At 44.3% G+C, this 21,143-nt stretch overlaps 2 protein-coding genes across 2 annotated transcripts in view; both read left to right on the top strand.

Moving 5' to 3' along the window:
* The first annotated feature begins 1,662 nt into the window (after window positions 1-1,662).
* Window positions 1,663-7,225, top strand: LOC112231306 (RDS/peripherin-like protein xRDS35). The gene is made up of 4 exons (XM_024397992.2): window positions 1,663-2,364; window positions 5,018-5,448; window positions 5,630-5,876; window positions 6,080-7,225. The coding sequence occupies exons 1-4, from the start codon at window positions 2,215-2,217 to the stop codon at window positions 6,269-6,271; spliced, it is 1,020 nt and encodes a 339-aa protein (XP_024253760.1). The 5' UTR covers window positions 1,663-2,214; the 3' UTR covers window positions 6,272-7,225.
* An 820-nt stretch (window positions 7,226-8,045) lies between these two features.
* LOC112231305 (ribosomal protein S6 kinase alpha-4) overlaps window positions 8,046-21,143 on the top strand; it is a 31,076-nt gene continuing 17,978 nt past the window's right edge. The window contains exons 1-11 of the mRNA XM_024397991.2: window positions 8,046-8,202; window positions 8,942-9,057; window positions 9,651-9,722; window positions 9,929-9,996; window positions 10,102-10,252; window positions 12,602-12,717; window positions 12,887-12,994; window positions 13,225-13,305; window positions 13,437-13,540; window positions 13,904-14,054; window positions 14,170-14,331. Coding sequence (XP_024253759.1) covers window positions 8,964-9,057; window positions 9,651-9,722; window positions 9,929-9,996; window positions 10,102-10,252; window positions 12,602-12,717; window positions 12,887-12,994; window positions 13,225-13,305; window positions 13,437-13,540; window positions 13,904-14,054; window positions 14,170-14,331 — 1,107 coding nt within the window. The 5' untranslated portion in view covers window positions 8,046-8,202; window positions 8,942-8,963. The remainder of the gene's footprint in view (window positions 8,203-8,941; window positions 9,058-9,650; window positions 9,723-9,928; window positions 9,997-10,101; window positions 10,253-12,601; window positions 12,718-12,886; window positions 12,995-13,224; window positions 13,306-13,436; window positions 13,541-13,903; window positions 14,055-14,169; window positions 14,332-21,143) is intronic.

Below are 21,143 nucleotides of genomic sequence, written 5' to 3'. Positions count from 1 at the left end.
GCATCTGTTTGAACTCGTTACCTGTATAAAAGACACCTGTCCACACACTCAATCAAACAGACTCCAACTTCTCCACAATGGCCAAGACCACAGAGCTGTGTAAGGACAGCAGAGATACAATTGTAGACCTGCACAAGGCTGGGATGGGCTACAGGACAATAGGCAAGCAGCTTGGTGAGAAGGCAACCACTGTTGGCGCAATTATTAGAAAATGGAAGAAGTTCAAGATGACGGTCAATCACCTTCGGTCTGGGGTTCCATGCAAGATCTCACCTCGTGGGGCATCAATGATCATGAGGAAGGTGAGGGATCAGCCCAGAACTACACGGCAGGACCTGGTCAATGACCTGAAGAGAGCTGGGACCACACTCAAAGAAAACCATTAGTAACACACTACGCTGTCATGGATTAAAATCCTGCAGTGCACGCAAGGTCCCCCTGCTCAAGCCAGCACATGTCCAGGCCCGTCTGAAGTTTGCCAATGACCATCTGGATGATCCAGAGGAGGAATGGGAGAAGGTCATGTGGTCTGATGAGACAAATAGAGCTTTTTGGTCTAAACTCCATTCGCCGTGTTTGGAGAAAGAAGGATGAGTACAACCCCAAGAACACCATCACAACCGTGAAGCATGGAGGTGGAAACATCATTCTTTGGGGATGCTTTTCTGCAAAGGGGATAGGACGACTGCACCGTATTGAGGGGAAGATGGATGGGGCCATGTATCGAGAGATCTTGGCCAACAATCTCCTTCCCTCAGTAAGAGCATTGAAGATGGGTTGTGGCTGGGTCTTCCAGCATGACAATGACCGAAAACACACAGCCAGGGCTTCTTACGGAGCCACTCCTTAGTTGCATCTCAAGGTCCTGGAGTGGCCTAGCCAGTCTCCAGACCTGAACCCAATAGAAAATCTTTGGAAGGAGCTGAAAGTCCGTATTGCCCAGCGACAGCCCCGAAACCTGAAGGATTTGGAGAAGGTCTGTATGGAGGAGTGGGCCAAAATCCCTGCTGCAGTGTGTGCAAACCTGGTCAAGAACTACAGGAAAAGTATGATCTCTGTAATTGCAAACAAAGGTTTCTGTACCAAATATTAAGTTCTGCTTTTCTGATGTATCAAATACTTATGTCACGCAATAAAATGCAAATTAATTACTTAAAAATCATACAATGTGATTTTCATGATTTTTGTTTTAGATTCTGTCTCTCACAGTTGAAGTGTACCTATGATTAAAAATTACAGACCTCTACATGCTTTGTAAGTAGGAAACCCTGCCAATATTGCAGGTTATCAAATACTTGTTCTCCCCACTGTATATTTGACTATCAATCTGATCAAAATTGATATCAATCACCAATAAATGTTGACAACAGTGCTTCAGCAAGGCCATACACATAGTTAAAAAACCTATATAATTATTAGCTTCATGCTAACATTTCAGAGAGGTTACAGGTTATAGAGTGGCAAATGTATCATTGGCCATGCTTATACAGTATCTTTCACCCTGTCATCTTCAATTTGGTTAGTCAGAGCTCATCTATGTCCCCACCCCTGGTTCAAGGGAGGCTAGCTTTGCTGACCAGACAATGGCCTGGATTCCAATTGGAAAGGCCTGTTTAATAGGACAGGTGAGGGATTAGTGCTAAGACTCTCCCGATGTCCAACATTGTCCAAATCCATTGTGTCTCACCTACCTAAGCATGGGCACACAGGTGCTAGAACAGGACTGAAGGGTCACCTGGACTTTCGTTAACTTTTTGGGGGGATCAAGCAGGTGAACTTTGACACACCACCACTAACAAATCCAGGAGATACTAATTAAGATACAACGTTCAGTATTTTGTGGCTTTTATTTCTCCCCACAGATTTTGTTCACTAAACCATTTTGGTCTGATTATTCCTTATTGGCTTTTGGATTACAAACCCATCTTTCTCCTACAAGAATCCTCTAACCATCTCTCCTTTGAAAAACAATCATCGAATCAGTCAACTTCATTTAAAACTGAATTCTACCTGTTGCACTTCAAGTTTTTCCAGACTTACTCTTCTTCACCTTTGACCTTACCCACCCTTTCCAGGTCGCCTCTCAGATCATTCCAGTAGTCAGTCGCTGCACTCTCCTCCTTCCCCACAGATCCCACTCATCATCCCTTCATCACCACATTCCTAATTTATTTCTCCCAGTAACCCTCGGAGCCTCTGTGGGCTCCCACCACCATGGTGCTGATGAAGATGAAGTTCCCTTTTGAGAAGAGGGTGAAGCTGGCCCAGGGGCTGTGGCTGCTCTCCTGGATGGCCACACTGGCCGGAGCGTTCACCTTCACCCTGGGCTGCTTCCTCAAGACCGAACTCCGCAGGAGGGCAGAGGTAGGCTACTGCAATGCTCTACAGCTTTACACTGTACGCTCTTAGAAAATGTTTCGCTATCTAGAAACTAAAAGGGTTATTCGGTTGTCCCCATAGAAACCCCTTTGAAAACCATTTTTGGTTCCAGGTAGAAGCCTATTGGGTTTGATGTAGAAGCCTTTCCCCAGAGGGTTCCACATGAAACCCAAAATAATTCTACCTGGAACCAAAAAGGGTTTTCCTATGGGGACAGTCAAATAACCCTTTTGGAACCCTTTTTTCTAAGCGCGTACAACGCCACTAGGGTTCTTCCAATACAATGCATATGACTTATCCAGAAGCTTAACTTTCTCAGGGTGTATTCAGTGAAGTTCTACAGTATGCCTGAATTAAAGAGTGATACTTGTAAACTTCTGGTCATAAACTGCACGAAAAGCATGAGGGTGAATAGGGTAATTCATTACACCTTATTTTAGTGCATTGTAGCTTAAATTAAGAGTACATTTTTTGAGTGTTTCTAGATGACAATGAAATGCATTGGAGTGTTGAAGATAACATCTCATGTAGAATTCAGGAGCCTTTGATAATGCTCTCGTGAGTGTGATTGGGATGAGATATCTATAGATCTGTTGGATAGGTGGTTAGATGTGAACGTTATGAACAAGGGGAAACTGTCTCTGGTCTGAACATACCGGTGATAAGCTCATAATAGGGATAAGATGAGCTGACCAACAGAATGTGGAGTGACTGAGTGATTGACAGTTTTATTATGATCCTATTCATCATCTATCTCTTGAGATTACGGTATTTGGAATAATGTACTGTCAATTATTGCACTTGTTGAGTACATCAACAGAAACAAAATTCCTCTCAATGCAGCCTTTTTGCAGCAAATATTTATGTTCAATTTCAGTAAAAATAAAAACAACCTAATTGATTTCAAAAAAATAAAGGGAACACTAAAATAACACATCCTAGATCTGAATGAATTAAATATTCTTATTAAATACTTTTTTCTTTACATAGTTGAATGTGCTGACAACAAAATCACACAAATGATCAATGGAAATCAAATTTATCAACCCATGGAGGTCTGGATTTGGAGTCACACTCAAAATTAAAATGGAAAACCACACTACAGGCTGATCCAACTTTGATGTAATGTCCTTAAAACAAGTCCAAATGAGGCTCAGTAGTGTGTGTAGCCTCCACGTGTCTGTATGACCTCCCTACAACGCCTGGGCATGCTCCTGATGAGGTGGCAGATGGTCTCCTGAGGGATCTCCTCCCAGACCTGGACTAAAGCATCCGCCAACTCCTGGACAGTCTGTGGTGCAACGTGGCGTTGGTGGATGGAGCGAGACATGATGTCCCAGATGTGCTCAATTGGATTCAGGTCTGGGGAACGGGCGGGCCAGTCCATAGCATCAATGCCTTCCTCTTGCAGGAACTGCTGACACACTCCAGCCACATGAGGTCTAGCATTGTCTTGCATTAGGAGGAACCCAGGGCCAACCGCACCAGCATATGCTCTCACAAGGGGTCTGAGGATCTCATCTCGGTACCGAATGGCAGTCAGGCTACCTCTGGCGAGCACATGGAGGGCTGTGCGGCCCCCCAAAGAAATGCCCCCCTCACAACATGACTGGCCATCCACCAAACCGGTCATGCTGGAGGATGTTGCAGGCAGCAGAACATTCTCCATGGCGTCTCCAGACTCTGTCACATGTGCTCAGTGTGAACCTGCTTTCATCTGTGAAGAGCACACGGCGCCAGTGGCGAATTTGCCAATCTTGGTGTTCTCGGGCAAATGCCAAACGTCCTGCACGGTGTTGGGCTGTAAGCACAACCCCCACCTGTGGACGTCGGGCCCTCATACCACCCTCATGGAGTCTGTTTCTGACCATTTGAGCAGACACATGCACATTTGTGGCCTGCTGGAGGTCATTTTGCAGGGCTCTGGCAGTGCTCCTCCTGCTCCTCCTTGCACAAAGGCGGAGGTAGCGGTCCTGCTGCTGGGTTGTTGCCTTCCTACGGCCTCCTCCACGTCTCCTGATGTACTGGCCTGTCTCCTGGTAGCGCCTCCATGCTCTGGACACTACGCTGACAGACACAGCAAACCTTCTTGCCACAGCTCGCATTGATGTTCCATCCTGGATGAGCTGCACTATCTGAGCCACTTGTGTGGGTTGTAGACTCCGTCTTATGCTACCACTAGAGTGAAAGCACCGCCAGCATTCAAAAGTGACCAAAACATCAGCCAGGAAGCATAAGAACTGAGAAGTGGTCTGTGGTCACCACCTGCAGAACCACTCCTTTATTGGGGGTGTCTTGCTAATTGCCTATAATTTCCACCTGTTGTCTATTCCATTTGCACAACAGCATGTGAAATTTATTGTCAATCAGTGTTGCTTCCTAAGTGGACAGTTTGATTTCACAGAAGTGTGATTGACTTGGAGTTACATTGTGTTGTTTAAGTGTTCCCTTTATTTTTTTGAGCAGTGTACAATATAGCCTTTAGTTATGTTCCCTACTGTAAACCATGAGATTATTCACTGACCTCTACATGTTCACTTTTCCTTAAACATGGGATCAATGGGTTGACAGCCTAACATATCAGTTTATACTGTATAGTTTGCTGCATCGCTGATGCATGAGGTTCTTCTGCCTACAGGTAATGGACAACACAGAGATCCATGCTGTGCCCAACACCCTGATGATAGTGGGTCTGGCCTCTCTGGGTATCAACTACTTCGCAGGCCGTATGTGCCAGGATGCGCTGGACGCCGGACGCTTTCCCCGCTGGAAAACCTTCATGCAACCCTACTGGGGTGTTTCCCTCCTCTTCACCCTGCTCATGTTGATGGCTGTGATCATGAGCTATGCCATGAAGGGGAACCTGGAGTCCTCCCTGAAGATTGGCCTGAAGAACGGCATCCGCTTCTACAAGGACACAGATACCCCCGGCCGCTGCTTCCAGAAGCAGACCATTGACCGCCTGCAGATGGAGTTCCGTTGCTGCGGAAACACCGACTTCAAGGACTGGTTCGAGGTCCAGTGGATCAGCAACCGCTACCTAGACTTTAGCTCTAAGGAAGTGAAGGAGTGAGTATTAGAGGACTGGGAGCAGTCTGACAGTCTTTGGTAAAGGAAGAATCCCATGTCAGATTATAATTTAAATAAATCATTAAGGTTATAGGAAATGAGATGGTTGAGGTAATACAAAGGCATGATGTAGACCGTTTATTCTCTATTTACTTCCCTTCCTTCCTCTCTTCTTCTTTAGCCGTGTTAAGAGCAATGTGGATGGGCGTTACCTGTTTGATGGGGTCCCTTTCAGCTGCTGCAACCCCAGTTCCCCAAGACCCTGCATCCAGGACCGCCTCACCAACAACTCAGCCCACTACAGCTATGAGCACCAGACCGAGGAGCTCAACATCTACATCCGCGGCTGCAGGGAAGCTCTAGTCAACTACTACATGGGCCTGATGAATACTATTGGTGCTGGGGTCCTGTCTGTCTTCCTGCTGCAGGTACTGTGCAGATATACAGTACATATCAACCTATACACCTAAAAGTGAGCTAATGTCCTGTGTGACAATCAGAAGGCACCCGGACTCCTGTGAGTGGCCACAATTATACTTGTAGCTCGCTGTTGAGTAGTAATACAGTATATCCAACATCCTCCAGTATAACCTTTCTCCCTTCTCTTCCCTCTCCTATCCTTCCCCTCCAGTCATCTGTGCTGATAAGTCTGCGGTACCTGCAGACAACCATGGAAGCGTTGGCAGGGCAGGAGAACACTGAGATTGAGACTGAGGGCTACCTGCTGGAGAAAGGGGTGAAGGAGACGATCATGGAGTATGTGACTCCTGTGCTGGTTTTCCTTCAGCTGAACGAGGTGGGCAGTGAAGACACTGAAGCTTAGGCGACCCCCGCCAGATAAAGTGGAGAAATCAAAATGTTTCAGACAGGGTGGTGTAGGGGACAAATGTGGCATTTTATTGGGTGATAAATAATCTAACTAGACACTGATCAATTAATCTGGTATTTCTTTGACATCACAATCCATTTTAATGCTGATATATTTATGTGTTTAATGTTTTACCCCTAAATGCAGTGTTTCCCAAACTCGGTCCTGGGGACCCCAAGGGGTGCACGTTTTGATTTTTGCCATAGCACTACACAGCTGATTCAAATAATGAACTCATTATCAAGCTTTGATTATTTGAATTAGCTGTGGAGTGCTAGGGCAAAGAGTTTGAGAAATTCTGCCTAAACGAGTGACATGAATGTTGTAATCTATTTCAGTCACCTGAGGGCTAATATATTTTTGTATCAGTTGTCCGGGGACAATGCACCCCAGTCTTAGGTATCCATGGCTGCACTAACACACACACACACAAAATAGAGGCACACATTAATCACATTAACCTCACCCCAAACCCAAGCCCTCCACAATTCTCCATGATTAAATAGGGGTTTTGATGTTTAATCAATTACATATACTCCCCAAAGGAGAAATAAAAAACACATTATTGTAATTTTGTATTTTATAACTCGGGGTTGCTATGCATGGTTATTTCCACCTCACCAATGCAGTGTTCTCTCAGTTTATACCACAACAATATTATGGTTGACACTTAACAATGCAAAGATATCTCCAATTACTAAGGTATAGAATTATATGAACATTTTACATTTTGGGGAATATTTTAAAAAGCACATGTTACATTTTGCGTAAAAGACTAACAGCAATGTAAAGCTGACTGTAGAAAGATTCAATGCTCTGCTATTTAACCCTCAGCAATATGACAAACACAGCACTTTATTACAGAGCTATTATGACAGAGAATTATTAAAGGTTCAAGTTTTTAATTGATTTGTGGAGTTCTGTCATTTTGTCTGTGTTTTTGTTTTGACCAGCTTTCCTTTCCCTACCATTTCCACCTTTTGACCCCCGCCCACACTTTGCTCCCACATTTTATTTTTCTCATATTCTCTTTCAACCTGTAACCCTATCTGTAAGGGTGCGTTCGTAAATTCATCAGTTATTCTGTGCTCCGTAAGTGTCAGTCAGTGGGAGGAAGAGAATTATGAAGATGATGATTGATGTCATTAATGCAATGAAAGCTGTGAGTAGGGCTATGTCTGTGACCTCTGTCCTGACACCTTTCACAACTCTGCTAATCCCTGGGATAATACTCCAACTGCTGCCCCAGCAGGCCATGTAGCAGAGAGGAGATACATACATACATACATAGGTGGTTAATTATGCAAAACAGCATTCAAACCAAGGAACATTATATGGAATAATATTAAACAACTGGTGGTTTATTATGCAAACCAGAAATACAAGGAGCATTATAAGGAATAAGATTAAACAACTGGTGGTTTATTAAGTACGCCAGAAATACAAGGAGCATTATATGGAATAAGATTAAACATTTGGGAATAATAATGTGTCAGCCTACTATATAATATTACTGAATGATTATGATAGCTGATAATTAATCAATATCATAACAATAATCATCAGCATCGTCATCATCCCCATTACTGTCATCCCCACAGTCAAATAACTTAGCTAGCTATTATCAGCACAATTTCGGGTAGTTAGTAGACAAAAGTATTACCTGTAGGCTGTAGCAGCCCACTTCTAAGCAGTCTAACCAACAGGTCTCCCAAAAAAGTTCCTAAAACTGTGACATTGCGGCTTCCGTACTATGGACTACTCCAGCCACAACATCAACTAGCTACCTAAACCTACTTTTACAAATCATTGTTGTCAAATTACTTCAAAAGTGGTATATCTTCAGCGTGTGTCACATCCTATCCGGACGAAATAGCATAAAATAGGTATTCGCAACATGCTAGCTATAAACAGTACGCTTGCTATGAAATTAAAATTAACCGACAGTCAGCAAGCTAGCTAACGTTAGCTAGCTCTGACAGGACAGCTAGCTTTCTAGTTAGCTAATGACGTTAACAGTTTGGTTGTGAAGTTGCCGAGGTTTTACATAGTTTTGACGTATTACTGAAGGTTAGTTAACTAGCTGTAATTGTCTATAACCGGTTAGCGTAGCTACAAATGAGTAGCTAGCTAGTTGCTCATTTCAGTTTGGCAAAAATATTGTTGCAAAAGGAAGCTAGCTAGCAAGAGATAGGCCACTCGCTACTATGTAGCCAGTTTAATGCTGTCTGGTCAGTTCGGCGCTATATTGTAATCAAACCAGTGCTAGAGAGATCAGCAGCAGTTAACGTTAGTCTGTTGTAGTAGGCAATAACATCCTAGTGGACACCGTTATCTAGCTAGCTACAGACGTACGATTCTGGTTTATTATTAGTACAGTGTTAGCTAGTATTTTCGTTTTAGTAGTAGATTAGGCAGAACAGCGGGATGTCTAGGGGATTAAGTCTAGCAATGATATTGTTTAGAAAATAAAACAACAAAACTATGTTTATAATGCATGCAACGGCTCCCAAATTAATTCGTACATAAGGCTACATTTGTTATTTTCTTTGACTACATAAAATCTGATGCGTCTGAGGTTATTATACAAAACATTTCAGCTAAATCGGTTTATTTATTTTGAAGAGTAGCCACATAAACTTTTGAAATGTCTGGAGACGGCTCGGATAGTAGTAGTAGCGAGGACTCCGATACTGGGATCCGGAGGAAAGCCTGCACTGTCAAACATGAGATCACCAATGGTAAGTAACCATCAAAGTAAACTACTGTTTCATAATGTATTATTTGAACCTGTCAAAGGATTTGAATATGCTATACACTTTGGGTAAATGTTGCCCATCAGTATGTCAGTGAATGAATAGAACAGGCTTCCCCAATTCAAGTCGATGGTGGACTGGCGGACATTGCAGGTGTACCCATTGGAGTAAAGCAGGAAGTAAAAGCAGGAAGTGTATATGTGCTTTGCTTTGTTGATTAATTCTACTGACGTTACAAAAAATACATTCCATTGCATGAGCCACATCTGTTAACATCATTTGAATGAACATTATGCATTACCATGGAAATTATTGCATCATAATACCAGGCAGCCTTTGTGAGTGTACCCATGAGTTTAACAGTCAAATTGCCGCGGTTAGAGGTTCCAAGGTTCCTAGTTCTATGACCCGACACCTGGGATCACAGCAATGGATGAATGCAAGCAGACCATCAATGTTTGTTGTGGTGTCACAAAATATTTACAGTTTACTGTGCTCAGCTGTGTTTCCTCAGTGTGTGTGTGCACGAGCGTGTGTTGTGTGTAAGCACTGATACTGTACTCTTTCCCCCATGCCAGCGAACCTCACGGGCCATACTGAGAGAGTGGGCATGGAGAACTTTGAGCTTCTCAAAGTCTTGGGCACAGGAGGTGAGTCTCACTGTGCCGATCTGGGGTTCATAGCATAGGGTCATGATGTTATTGGAGACCTGGATAACTTTATTTTACTGTCTATTTTTTGTAGAACATTTAGAATAAACTATATTAAATGTAGTGCAGGCTCCTGGGTGGGTGGTAGTGGCTACAATCAAATGTGATGCAGAGTTTTCCATTCTGTGCTGTGTGTCTCTGTCTAGCCTATGGGAAAGTGTTTCTGGTCAGAAAGAACAGTGGTCATGATGAAGGGAAGCTGTATGCCATGAAGGTGAGTCTCTGTGACATTGGTCCAAAGACAACCCAAGCATTGACATTGTCTGATGTAGGGAGAATTTATGGGCGGGTTGACTGACTGTTGATGATTATGTCTCAGGTGTTGAAGAAAGCAGCCATCGTTCAGAAGGCAAAGACTGCAGAGCACACACGTACAGAGAGACAGGTGCTGGAGCACATCCGCCAGTCCCCGTTCCTGGTCACACTGCACTACGCCTTCCAGACCCAGACTAAGCTCCATCTTATCTTGGGTGAGCGCTGGGTCAAAAAGACCCATACATGGAACACTCTGGCTATGATCTTGAAGTGCTGAAAGTGTATCTTTCTATGTGTATACTAGAGGTCGACCGATTATGATTTTTCAACGCCGTTACCGATTTATTGGAGGACCCAAAAAAGCCGATACCGATTAATCGGTCCATTTATTTATTTGTAATAATGACAATTGACTTGAATTGGGGAAGCCCAACTTCGGCGATGTCATCTACAAAATAGCTTCCAACACTCTACTCAGCAAACTGAATGCAGTTTATCACAGTGCCATCCGTTTTGTCACTAAAGCACCTTATACCACCCACCACTGCGACCTGTATGCTCTAGTCGGCTGGCCCTCGCTACATATTCGTCGCCAGACCCACTGGCTCCAGGTCATCTACAAGTCCATGCTAGGTAAAGCTCCGCCTTATCTCAGTTCACTGGTCACGATGGCAACACCCACCCGTAGCACGCGCTCCAGCAGGTGTATCTCACTGATCATCCCTAAAGCCAACGCCTCATTTGGCCGCCTTTCGTTCCAGTTCTCTGCTGACTGTGACTGGAACGAATTGCAGAAATCGCTGGAGTTGGAGACTTTTATCTCCCTCACCAACTTCAGACATCTGCTATCTGAGCAGCTAGCCGATCGCTGCCGCTGTACATAGACCTATCGGTAAATGGCCCACCCATTTTTACCTACCTCATCCCCATACTGTTTTTATTTATTTACTTTTCTGCTCTTTTGCACACCAATATCTCTACCTGTACATGACCATCTGATCATTTATCACTCCAGTGTTAATCTGCAAAATTGTAATTATTCACCTACCTCCTCATGCCTTTTGCACACAATGTATATAGACTCTCTTTTTTTTTCTACTGTGTTATTGACTTGTTAATTGTTTACTCCATGTGTAACTCTGTGTTGTCTGTTCACACTGCTATGCTTTATCTTGGCCAGGTCGCAGTTGCAAATGAGAACTTGTTCTCAACTAGCCTACCTGGTTAAATAAAGGTTACATTTTTTTTTTACAACAATACTGAATTAACACTTATTTTAACTTAATATAAAACATCAATAAAATCAATTTAGCCTCAAATAAATAATGAAACATGTTCAATTTGATTTAAATAATGCAAAAACAAAGTGTTGGAGAAGAAAGTAATATGTGCCATGTAAAAATGTGTACCATGTAAAATATGTGCCATGTAAAAAAGGCTGACGTTTAAGTTCCTTGCTCAGAACATGAGAACATATGAAAGTTGGTGGTTCCTTTTAACATGAGACTTCAATATTCCAAGGTAAGAGGTTTTAGGTTGTAGTTAATATAGTATTTATAGGACTATTTCTCTATACCATTTGTATTTCATATACCTTTGACTATACTTTAGTATTGCCAGTGTAACAGTATAGCTTCCGTCCCCCTCCTCGCCCCTACCTGGGCTCGAACCAGGAACACATCGACAACAGCCACACTCGAAGCATCGTTACCCATCGCTCCACAAAAGCCACGGCCCTTGCAGCGCAAGGGGAATAACTACTCCAAGTCTCAGAGCGAGTGACGTTTGAAACAGTATTAGCGCACACCCAGCTAACTAGCTAGCCATTTCACATTGGTTACACCAGCCATTAAGCAGATAGGCTTGAAGTCATAAACAGCGCTGTGCTTGTGAAGAGCTGCTGGCAAAATTCTGTAAAATTCTGGCAAATTAGTTCACAATGAGCCAGGTAGCCCAAACTGTTGCATATACCCTGACTCTGCGTGCAATGAACGCAAGAGAAATGACACAATTTCACCTGGTTAATATTGCCTGCTAAACTGGATTAGTAGTTATAACTAGTGATTATAATTGATTGTTTTTATAAGATAAGTTTAATGCTAGCTAGCAATTTACCTTGGCTTCTACTGCATTTGCGCAACAGGCAGGATACTCGTGGAGTGCAATGTTTAGAGTGTTGGACTAGTTAACTGTGCGATTGCAAGATTGAAACCCCTGAGTTGACAAGGTGAAAATCTGTCTTTCTGCCCCTGAACAAGGCAGTTAACCCACAGTTCCTAGGCAGTCATTGAAAATAAGAATGTGTTCTTAACTGACTTGCCTATTAAATAAAAGGTAGAAAAATACATTAATATATATATTTTTTTAATAATCGGAAATCGGCGCCTAAAAATACCGATTTCCGATTGTTATGAAGACTTGAAATCGGCCCCAATTAATCGGCCATTCCAATTAATCGGCCGACCTCTAGTGTATACTGTATGTTTCTGTCTATATGCCTGTGTATGTGTGTGATTTGTGTTTGTCTATTCAAGTGTTATATGTATCTGTGCATGTGTGTGTAGACTATGTGAGCGGAGGGGAGATGTTCACACACTTGTACCAGCGAGATCACTTCTCTGAGGAAGAGGTGCGGATTTACATCGGGGAGATTATCCTGGCCCTGGAGCACCTCCACATGGTATGTTATCGAGCATTTCTGTCCTTTACATTACTTGGCAGATATTCCATTCTATTTACTTCCTACATGTTAATCTTACATAATTACGTGAAGGCTAGATTCTATCCTCTCTCTGTTAATCATATGTTATCCTGTGTATGTAACTTCCTGTTCGGTATGATTCGCACAGCTGGGCATCGTGTACCGGGACATCAAGTTAGAGAACATCCTCTTGGACAGCGAGGGACATTTAGTGCTGACAGATTTTGGGCTCAGCAAAGAGTTCCTGGAGGAGGAGGTATGTAAAAAAAGAAACCCCTTTTCATTGATGCTTCTATTTGTGTGGACGCAATCTGTGCATGTATGTATCCATGCATATATTTTTGTCACTACATACTAGTCTTATCTGGTTTTCAGGGATACATCCAATTCAATCTAGCTTCCTTTTCCGCTGAAAACTGCATTCTTTTACACCTGCTACGTTAGGTTACTACAGACTGAGTCATGAGTTTATTTTCCCCACTACAGAAGGAAAGGACGTATTCGTTCTGTGGCACCATAGAGTACATGGCTCCAGAGATCATCAGGGGGAAGTCTGGTCATGGAAAGGTAAGAGTTAACGCATCACACAGGGAGAGAACTTTGGACATGCGGTGTGAGCTACAGCATTCTATTACAAATCAATTACTGTAGAACACAGAGTCATCTTTCGTTTATTTTATCATCCTTCCTTTCTCCAGTCGGTAGATTGGTGGAGTCTGGGGATCCTGATGTTTGAGTTACTGACGGGGGCGTCACCATTCACCTTGGAGGGGGAGAGGAACTCCCAGAGTGAGGTGTCCAAGTGAGTGCTGTGTGTCATCCACCCCTCCTCACAAACACTGGTTCCGTCCCACTCTTTCATCATTGTCTATGGCCCTCGGCAACTTATCAAAATAATGACATCTATTGTAAAGATGGCTCGTTTCACCCTCTCTTTTAGCTTACTGTCTGAATACAATAACAAAGACATTAGTTGTGCTGCGTCCTTTGTGTAACAAAGCCTGCAGCTTAATTAGATATTCTGTTAATGTGTTGCTTTGCAATCGTGTTCTTTATGGCCATAATGGTTGGCTTATAATTAGGGCTGGGTTTACACAGTGTATACAGTGATTGTCCTTCCCTCTTTCTCTTTTTCGTTCCTCCCCCCTTCCTGCCCTTCTCTCAGGCGCATCTTACATTGTGAGCCGCCGTTCCCCTCTATGATCGGTGCCGTGGCTCAGGACCTGTTGAGGAAGCTGTTGGTCAAAGACCCCCACAAGAGACTGGGCTCTGGGCCCCGAAGGGCCGAAGACATCAAGACTCATGCCTTCTTCAAGGTGCTCGTCTTCACTCCTGCTCTGTCTCTAGGCCCATCTCACTCCCTCTCTTTATCTTCCAACTGCCACACACACACACTCTCACCATTCTCTTTCCATTGCTCTATATTCATAGGGTCTCAGTTGGTCAGACCTGGCTGAGAAGAAGGTAGTCAGCCCGTTCAAACCAGAGATCAGGAGTGAGCTGGATACAGGAAACTTTGCTGAGGAGTTCACTGGCATGAATCCTCTCTACTCTCCAGCCAGCACCCCACCAAGCACTGATCGACTGTTCCAGGTACCCCTTATACCCTACCCTCTGCAATATGCAGAATACCTACTCTGTGCCTACACTGTCACAGGAAGACACCTTTTGATAGTCCCTCCACAAATAAGACTATTCTCATTATGGTAGGAGACTATAACATAGTGTTAAGTACCTCAATGGACCGTAAAGGAAATCACTCTACAAACTATCATCACCGTGCCCTTAAGGAAATCACAAATATTATGGACACATTAGAAATAGTGGATATTTGGAGACTAAAAAACCCTGACCTAGTGAGATATACATGGAGGAGACTTAATCAAGCTAGTCGTCTTGACTACTTTCTTGTCTCGTTGTCTCTTGCATTAAAGGTTAAAAAGCTTTAATAGGAGACAGAATGCGATCGGATCATCATCTAATTGACCTTCACATAACTCTTATAGAATTTACATGTGTACGGGGATATTGGACATTTTAAGTTTACTGGAGGACAACTTATTTTTAACTAAGACAGAATCATTTATAACAGAATTTTTCCAGCATAATATAGGAACAGCAAATCCACTTTGGATTTGTTTGGGATACCTTTAAATATACCATCGGAGGTCATTCAATTCAATATTCATCAATAATGAATAATGAAAAACCAGTTTCTGGCTAAAGAGACAAGACTAACAAGGGAAATGCATAAACTAATAGTACAGGTAGATAGCAATAAAAACGATACAACAGAGCAGGGGTTCTTAAACATTTTCAGCCTGGGACCCAAATGAGAAATTCTGTGTTTTCCTGGGACCCAAGCTTACAAAAACATGTAACTACGTAAATATCGATACTTTTCATTGCCCTTATGACCATTAACAAATGCAACATAGACAAAGAACAATTAAATGAAATACCCATATAAAATAGCTATTCATGTTTATTTTTCCCCATTAAAAAGCTCTTACATATGTGTCTAGGTTGGACCTGTTGCTGTTAAAATACAATACTTCACTGCAATAAACTGATTGATCACATCACACAGATGTAGACCATAAAACACACACACACACAGTCCTAATGAATGGTGTGTGACTGGTTGAAGTTTTCAACAAGCAGGTCTATTCTGGACTCAGTTTTTGACAGTTGAGAACCCTGACTCTCACAGGTATGGGGTGCCAAACTGGATCAGAACATCTACTGCTTCTCAGTCAGTTTCTCAGCCCCAAAAAGCATCTTGCATCTATCAGTGTATTCCAGTTCAGAATGAAAATGATTGCTTGTATTTTAACAGCAACAGAGACACAACTGCTAATCAGAGAGCACACTGAACAGAGAGAATAGACACCGCTGCTAAGCAGAGAGGACACTGAACAGAGAGTAGAGACACCGCTGCTAAGCAGAGAGCGCACTGAACAGAGAGTAGATACACCGCTGCTAAGCAGAGAGCGCACTGAACAGAGAGTAGATACACCGCTGCTAAGCAGAGAGGACACTGAACAGAGAGTAGAGACACCGCTGCTAAGCAGAGAGCGCACTGAACAGAGAGTAGAGACACCGCTGCTAAGCAGAGAGGACACTGAACAGAGAGTAGAGACACCGCTGCTAAGCAGAGAGGACACTGAACAGAGAGTAGAGACACCGCTGCTAAGCAGAGGACACTGAACAGAGAGTAGAGACACCGCTGCTAAGCAGAGAGCGCACTGAACAGAGAGTAGAGACACCGCTGCTAAGCAGAGAGCGCACTGAACAGAGAGTAGAGACACCGCTGCTAAGCAGAGAGGACACTGAACAGAGAGTAGAGACACCGCTGCTAAGCAGAGAGGACACTGAACAGAGAGTAGAGACACCGCTGCTAAGCAGAGAGGACACTGAACAGAGAGTAGAGACACCGCTGCTAAGCAGAGAGGACACTGAACAGAGAGTAGAGACACCGCTGCTAAGCAGAGAGCGCACTGAACAGAGAGTAGAGACACCGCTGCTAAGCAGAGAGCGCACTGAACAGAGAGTAGAGACACCGCTGCTAAGCAGAGAGCGCACTGAACAGAGAGTAGAGACACCGCTGCTAAGCAGAGAGCGCACTGAACAGAGAGTAGAGACACCGCTGCTAAGCAGAGAGGACACTGAACAGAGAGTAGAGACACCGCTGCTAAGCAGAGAGCGCACTGAACAGAGAGTAGAGACACCGCTGCTAAGCAGAGAGGACACTGAACAGAGAGTAGAGACACCGCTGCTAAGCAGAGAGGACACTGAACAGAGAGTAGAGACACCGCTGCTAAGCAGAGAGGACACTGAACAGAGAGTAGAGACACCGCTGCTAAGCAGAGAGGACACTGAACAGAGAGTAGAGACACCGCTGCTAAGCAGAGAGGACACTGAACAGAGAGTAGAGACACCGCTGCTAAGCAGAGAGGACACTGAACAGAGAGTAGATACACCGCTGCTAAGCAGAGAGCGCACTGAACAGAGAGTAGAGACACCGCTGCTAAGCAGAGAGGAAACTGAACAGAGAGTAGAGACACCGCTGCTAAGCAGAGAGGACACTGAACAGAGAGTAGAGACACCGCTGCTAAGCAGAGAGGACACTGAACAGAGAGTAGAGACACCTCTGCTAAGCAGAGAGGACACTGAACAGAGAGTAGAGACACCGCTGCTAAGCAGAGAGGACACTGAACAGAGAGTAGAGACACCGCTGCTAAGCAGAGAGGACACTGAACAGAGAGTAGAGACACCGCTGCTAAGCAGAGAGGACACTGAACAGAGAGTAGAGACACCGCTGCTAAGCAGAGAGGACACTGAACAGAGAGTAGAGACACCGCTGCTAAGCAGAGAGGACACTGAACAGAGAGTAGAGACACCGCTGCTAAGCAGAGAGGACACTGAACAGAGTAGAGACACCGCTGCTAAGCAGAGAGGACACTGAACAGAGAGTAGAGACACCGCTGCTAAGCAGAGAGGACACTGAACAGAGAGTAGAGACACCGCTGCTAAGCAGAGAGGACACTGAACAGAGAGTAGATACACCGCTGCTAAGCAGAGAGCGCACTGAACAGAGAGTAGAGACACCGCTGCTAAGCAGAGAGCGCACTGAACAGAGAGTAGAGACACCGCTGCTAAGCAGAGAGACACTGAACAGAGAGTCGAGACACCGCTGCTAAGCAGAGAGGACACTGAACAGAGAGTAGAGACACCGCTGCTAAGCAGAGAGGACACTGAACAGAGAGTAGAGACACCGCTGCTAAGCAGAGAGGACACTGAACAGAGAGTAGAGACACCGCTGCTAAGCAGAGAGGACACTGAACAGAGAGTAGATACACCGCTGCTAAGCAGAGAGCGCACTGAACAGAGAGTAGAGACACCGCTGCTAAGCAGAGAGGAAACTGAACAGAGAGTAGAGACACCGCTGCTAAGCAGAGAGGACACTGAACAGAGAGTAGAGACACCGCTGCTAAGCAGAGAGGACACTGAACAGAGAGTAGAGACACCTCTGCTAAGCAGAGAGGACACTGAACAGAGAGTAGAGACACCGCTGCTAAGCAGAGAGGACACTGAACAGAGAGTAGAGACACCGCTGCTAAGCAGAGAGGACACTGAACAGAGAGTAGAGACACCGCTGCTAAGCAGAGAGGACACTGAACAGAGAGTAGAGACACCGCTGCTAAGCAGAGAGGACACTGAACAGAGAGTAGAGACACCGCTGCTAAGCAGAGAGGACACTGAACAGAGAGTAGAGACACCGCTGCTAAGCAGAGAGGACACTGAACAGAGAGTAGAGACACCGCTGCTAAGCAGAGAGGACACTGAACAGAGAGTAGAGACACCGCTGCTAAGCAGAGAGGACACTGAACAGAGAGTCGAGACACCGCTGCTAAGCAGAGAGGACACTGAACAGAGAGTAGATACACCGCTGCTAAGCAGAGAGCGCACTGAACAGAGAGTAGAGACACCGCTGCTAAGCAGAGAGCGCACTGAACAGAGAGTAGAGACACCGCTGCTAAGCAGAGAGGACACTGAACAGAGAGTCGAGACACCGCTGCTAAGCAGAGAGGACACTGAACAGAGAGTAGATACACCGCTGCTAAGCAGAGAGGACACTGAACAGAGAGTAGAGACACCGCTGCTAAGCAGAGAGGACACTGAACAGAGAGTCGAGACACCGCTGCTAAGCAGAGAGGACACTGAACAGAGAGTAGAGACACCGCTGCTAAGCAGAGAGGACACTGAACAGAGAGTCGAGACACCGCTGCTAAGCAGAGAGGACACTGAACAGAGAGTAGATACACCGCTGCTAAGCAGAGAGCGCACTGAACAGAGAGTAGAGACACCGCTGCTAAGCAGAGAGCGCACTGAACAGAGAGTAGATACACCGCTGCTAAGCAGAGAGCGCACTGAACAGAGAGTAGAGACACCGCTGCTAAGCAGAGAGACACTGAACAGAGAGTAGATACACCGCTGCTAAGCAGAGAGCGCACTGAACAGAGAGTAGAGACACCGCTGCTAAGCAGAGAGGACACTGAACAGAGAGTAGAGACACCGCTGCTAAGCAGAGAGGACACTGAACAGAGAGTAGAGACACCGCTGCTAAGCAGAGAGGACACTGAACAGAGAGTAGAGACACCGCTGCTAAGCAGAGAGGACACTGAACAGAGAGTAGAGACACCGCTGCTAAGCAGAGAGGACACTGAACAGAGAGTAGAGACACCGCTGCTAAGCAGAGAGGACACTGAACAGAGAGTAGAGACACCGCTGCTAAGCAGAGAGGACACTGAACAGAGAGTAGATACACCGCTGCTAAGCAGAGAGCGCACTGAACAGAGAGTAGAGACACCGCTGCTAAGCAGAGAGGAAACTGAACAGAGAGTAGAGACACCGCTGCTAAGCAGAGAGGACACTGAACAGAGAGTAGAGACACCGCTGCTAAGCAGAGAGGACACTGAACAGAGAGTAGAGACACCTCTGCTAAGCAGAGAGGACACTGAACAGAGAGTAGAGACACCGCTGCTAAGCAGAGAGGACACTGAACAGAGAGTAGAGACACCGCTGCTAAGCAGAGAGGACACTGAACAGAGAGTAGAGACACCGCTGCTAAGCAGAGAGACACTGAACAGAGAGTAGAGACACCGCTGCTAAGCAGAGAGGACACTGAACAGAGAGTAGAGACACCGCTGCTAAGCAGAGAGGACACTGAACAGAGAGTCGAGACACCGCTGCTAAGCAGAGAGGACACTGAACAGAGAGTAGATACACCGCTGCTAAGCAGAGAGCGCACTGAACAGAGAGTAGAGACACCGCTGCTAAGCAGAGAGCGCACTGAACAGAGAGTAGAGACACCGCTGCTAAGCAGAGAGCGCACTGAACAGAGAGTAGAGACACCGCTGCTAAGCAGAGAGCGCACTGAACAGAGTAGAGACACCGCTGCTAAGCAGAGAGCGCACTGAACAGAGAGTAGAGACACCGCTGCTAAGCAGAGAGTAGAGACACCGCTGCTAAGCAGAGAGCGCACTGAACAGAGAGTAGAGACACCGCTGCTAAGCAGAGAGGACACTGAACAGAGAGTAGAGACACCGCTGCTAAGCAGAGAGGACACTGAACAGAGAGTGCAGTTGCACTTGGCCAAAGTCAATTCCAGTAATGAAATAATTGTAAATGTACTCTGACACCTTGTGACCCACCATTAACAGGTCTGCGACCCACTTTGGGTCACGACCCATACTTTAAGAAAGGCTGCTCCAGAGATACAAAATAAATTAAAGGAAAAACAAAAAGAACTTGTGGAACTTATTCAAGAACAATCTAATGTAATCTATTAAAAAAATAAAGCATACTGGATGGAATATGGAGAAAAATGCACAAAATACTTCCTGAATCTCCAGCAGAAACTCATTATTGAAGACGGAGTCATCTATGATTCTCCAAATGATATTTTAAAAGAGGAAGCTAAATATTTTAAGCAGATATTCTCTTTTCCATCTCATCCTCTCCCACTGATTGAAGAATTCTTTCTAAATAATACAAAACATTTCAAATGAACAAATCTACAGCAAGATCAGTGCGAAGGCCAAATTACAGAGGAATAGGCCTGGTATTTATAGCGGATTTTGAAAAGGCATTTGATAAAGTAAGACTGGATTTTATTTATAAATGCCTGGATTTTTTTCAATTTCCGTGATTCTCTTATAAATAGGTAAAAGTAATATATAGCAACCCCAGGTGTAAAATAGTAAATAACCCCTACTTCTCAGAGAGTTTTGAATTGGATTAAATAAATGTATCACTAGTCACTTTAAACAATGCCACTTTTATATAATGTTTACATACCCTACATTACTCATCTCATATGTATATACTGCATTCTATGCCATCTACTGCATCCAGCCTATGCTAGTCGGCCATCACTCATCCATATATTTATATGTACATATTCTTATTCATTCCTTTACACTTGTGTGTATAAGGTAGTTAATTGTTAGATTACTTGTTAGATATTACTGGATTAATTGTGAAGTAGCCATACTTGGTATTCATATCACAAAATATATAAATAAGCTCTCCGCAATGAATTTCAATAGAAAACTTGTAGACGACATCCTGCAACCATGAAGAGGTAAATACCTGTCTATTTATGGAAAACTTGCCCTGATTGAACTCCTTAGTCATATCTCAGTTTACTCACTTACTTATGGCGCTGCCTACTCCTGATGCTTTGTTTTTCAAATCATATGAGCTAAAAAATACTTTGCTTTATCTGGGACGCTACACCAGACAAAATAAAGTGTGCTTATCTATATAATGAATTGGGTGGGTTGAGATTATTAAATATAAAAGCACTAAACCTCTCTCTAAAAGCTTCACTTATTCAA

Source organism: Oncorhynchus tshawytscha, linkage group LG33, assembly GCF_018296145.1.
Source record: "Oncorhynchus tshawytscha isolate Ot180627B linkage group LG33, Otsh_v2.0, whole genome shotgun sequence".
Taxonomy (NCBI): domain Eukaryota; kingdom Metazoa; phylum Chordata; class Actinopteri; order Salmoniformes; family Salmonidae; genus Oncorhynchus; species Oncorhynchus tshawytscha.
This window is presented reverse-complemented; position numbering and strand designations above follow the sequence as displayed.

Bases quoted from the DNA above. Each gene is read 5' to 3' on its own strand.
- LOC112231306 (XM_024397992.2), top strand. From the start codon at position 2,215: ATGGTGCTGATGAAGATGAAGTTCCCTTTTGAGAAGAGGGTGAAGCTG. The intron at 5,449-5,629 runs GTGAGTATTAGA...CTTCTTCTTTAG, and splicing joins AGCTCTAAGGAAGTGAAGGA to CCGTGTTAAGAGCAATGTGG. The intron at 5,877-6,079 runs GTACTGTGCAGA...CTTCCCCTCCAG, and splicing joins TGTCTGTCTTCCTGCTGCAG to TCATCTGTGCTGATAAGTCT.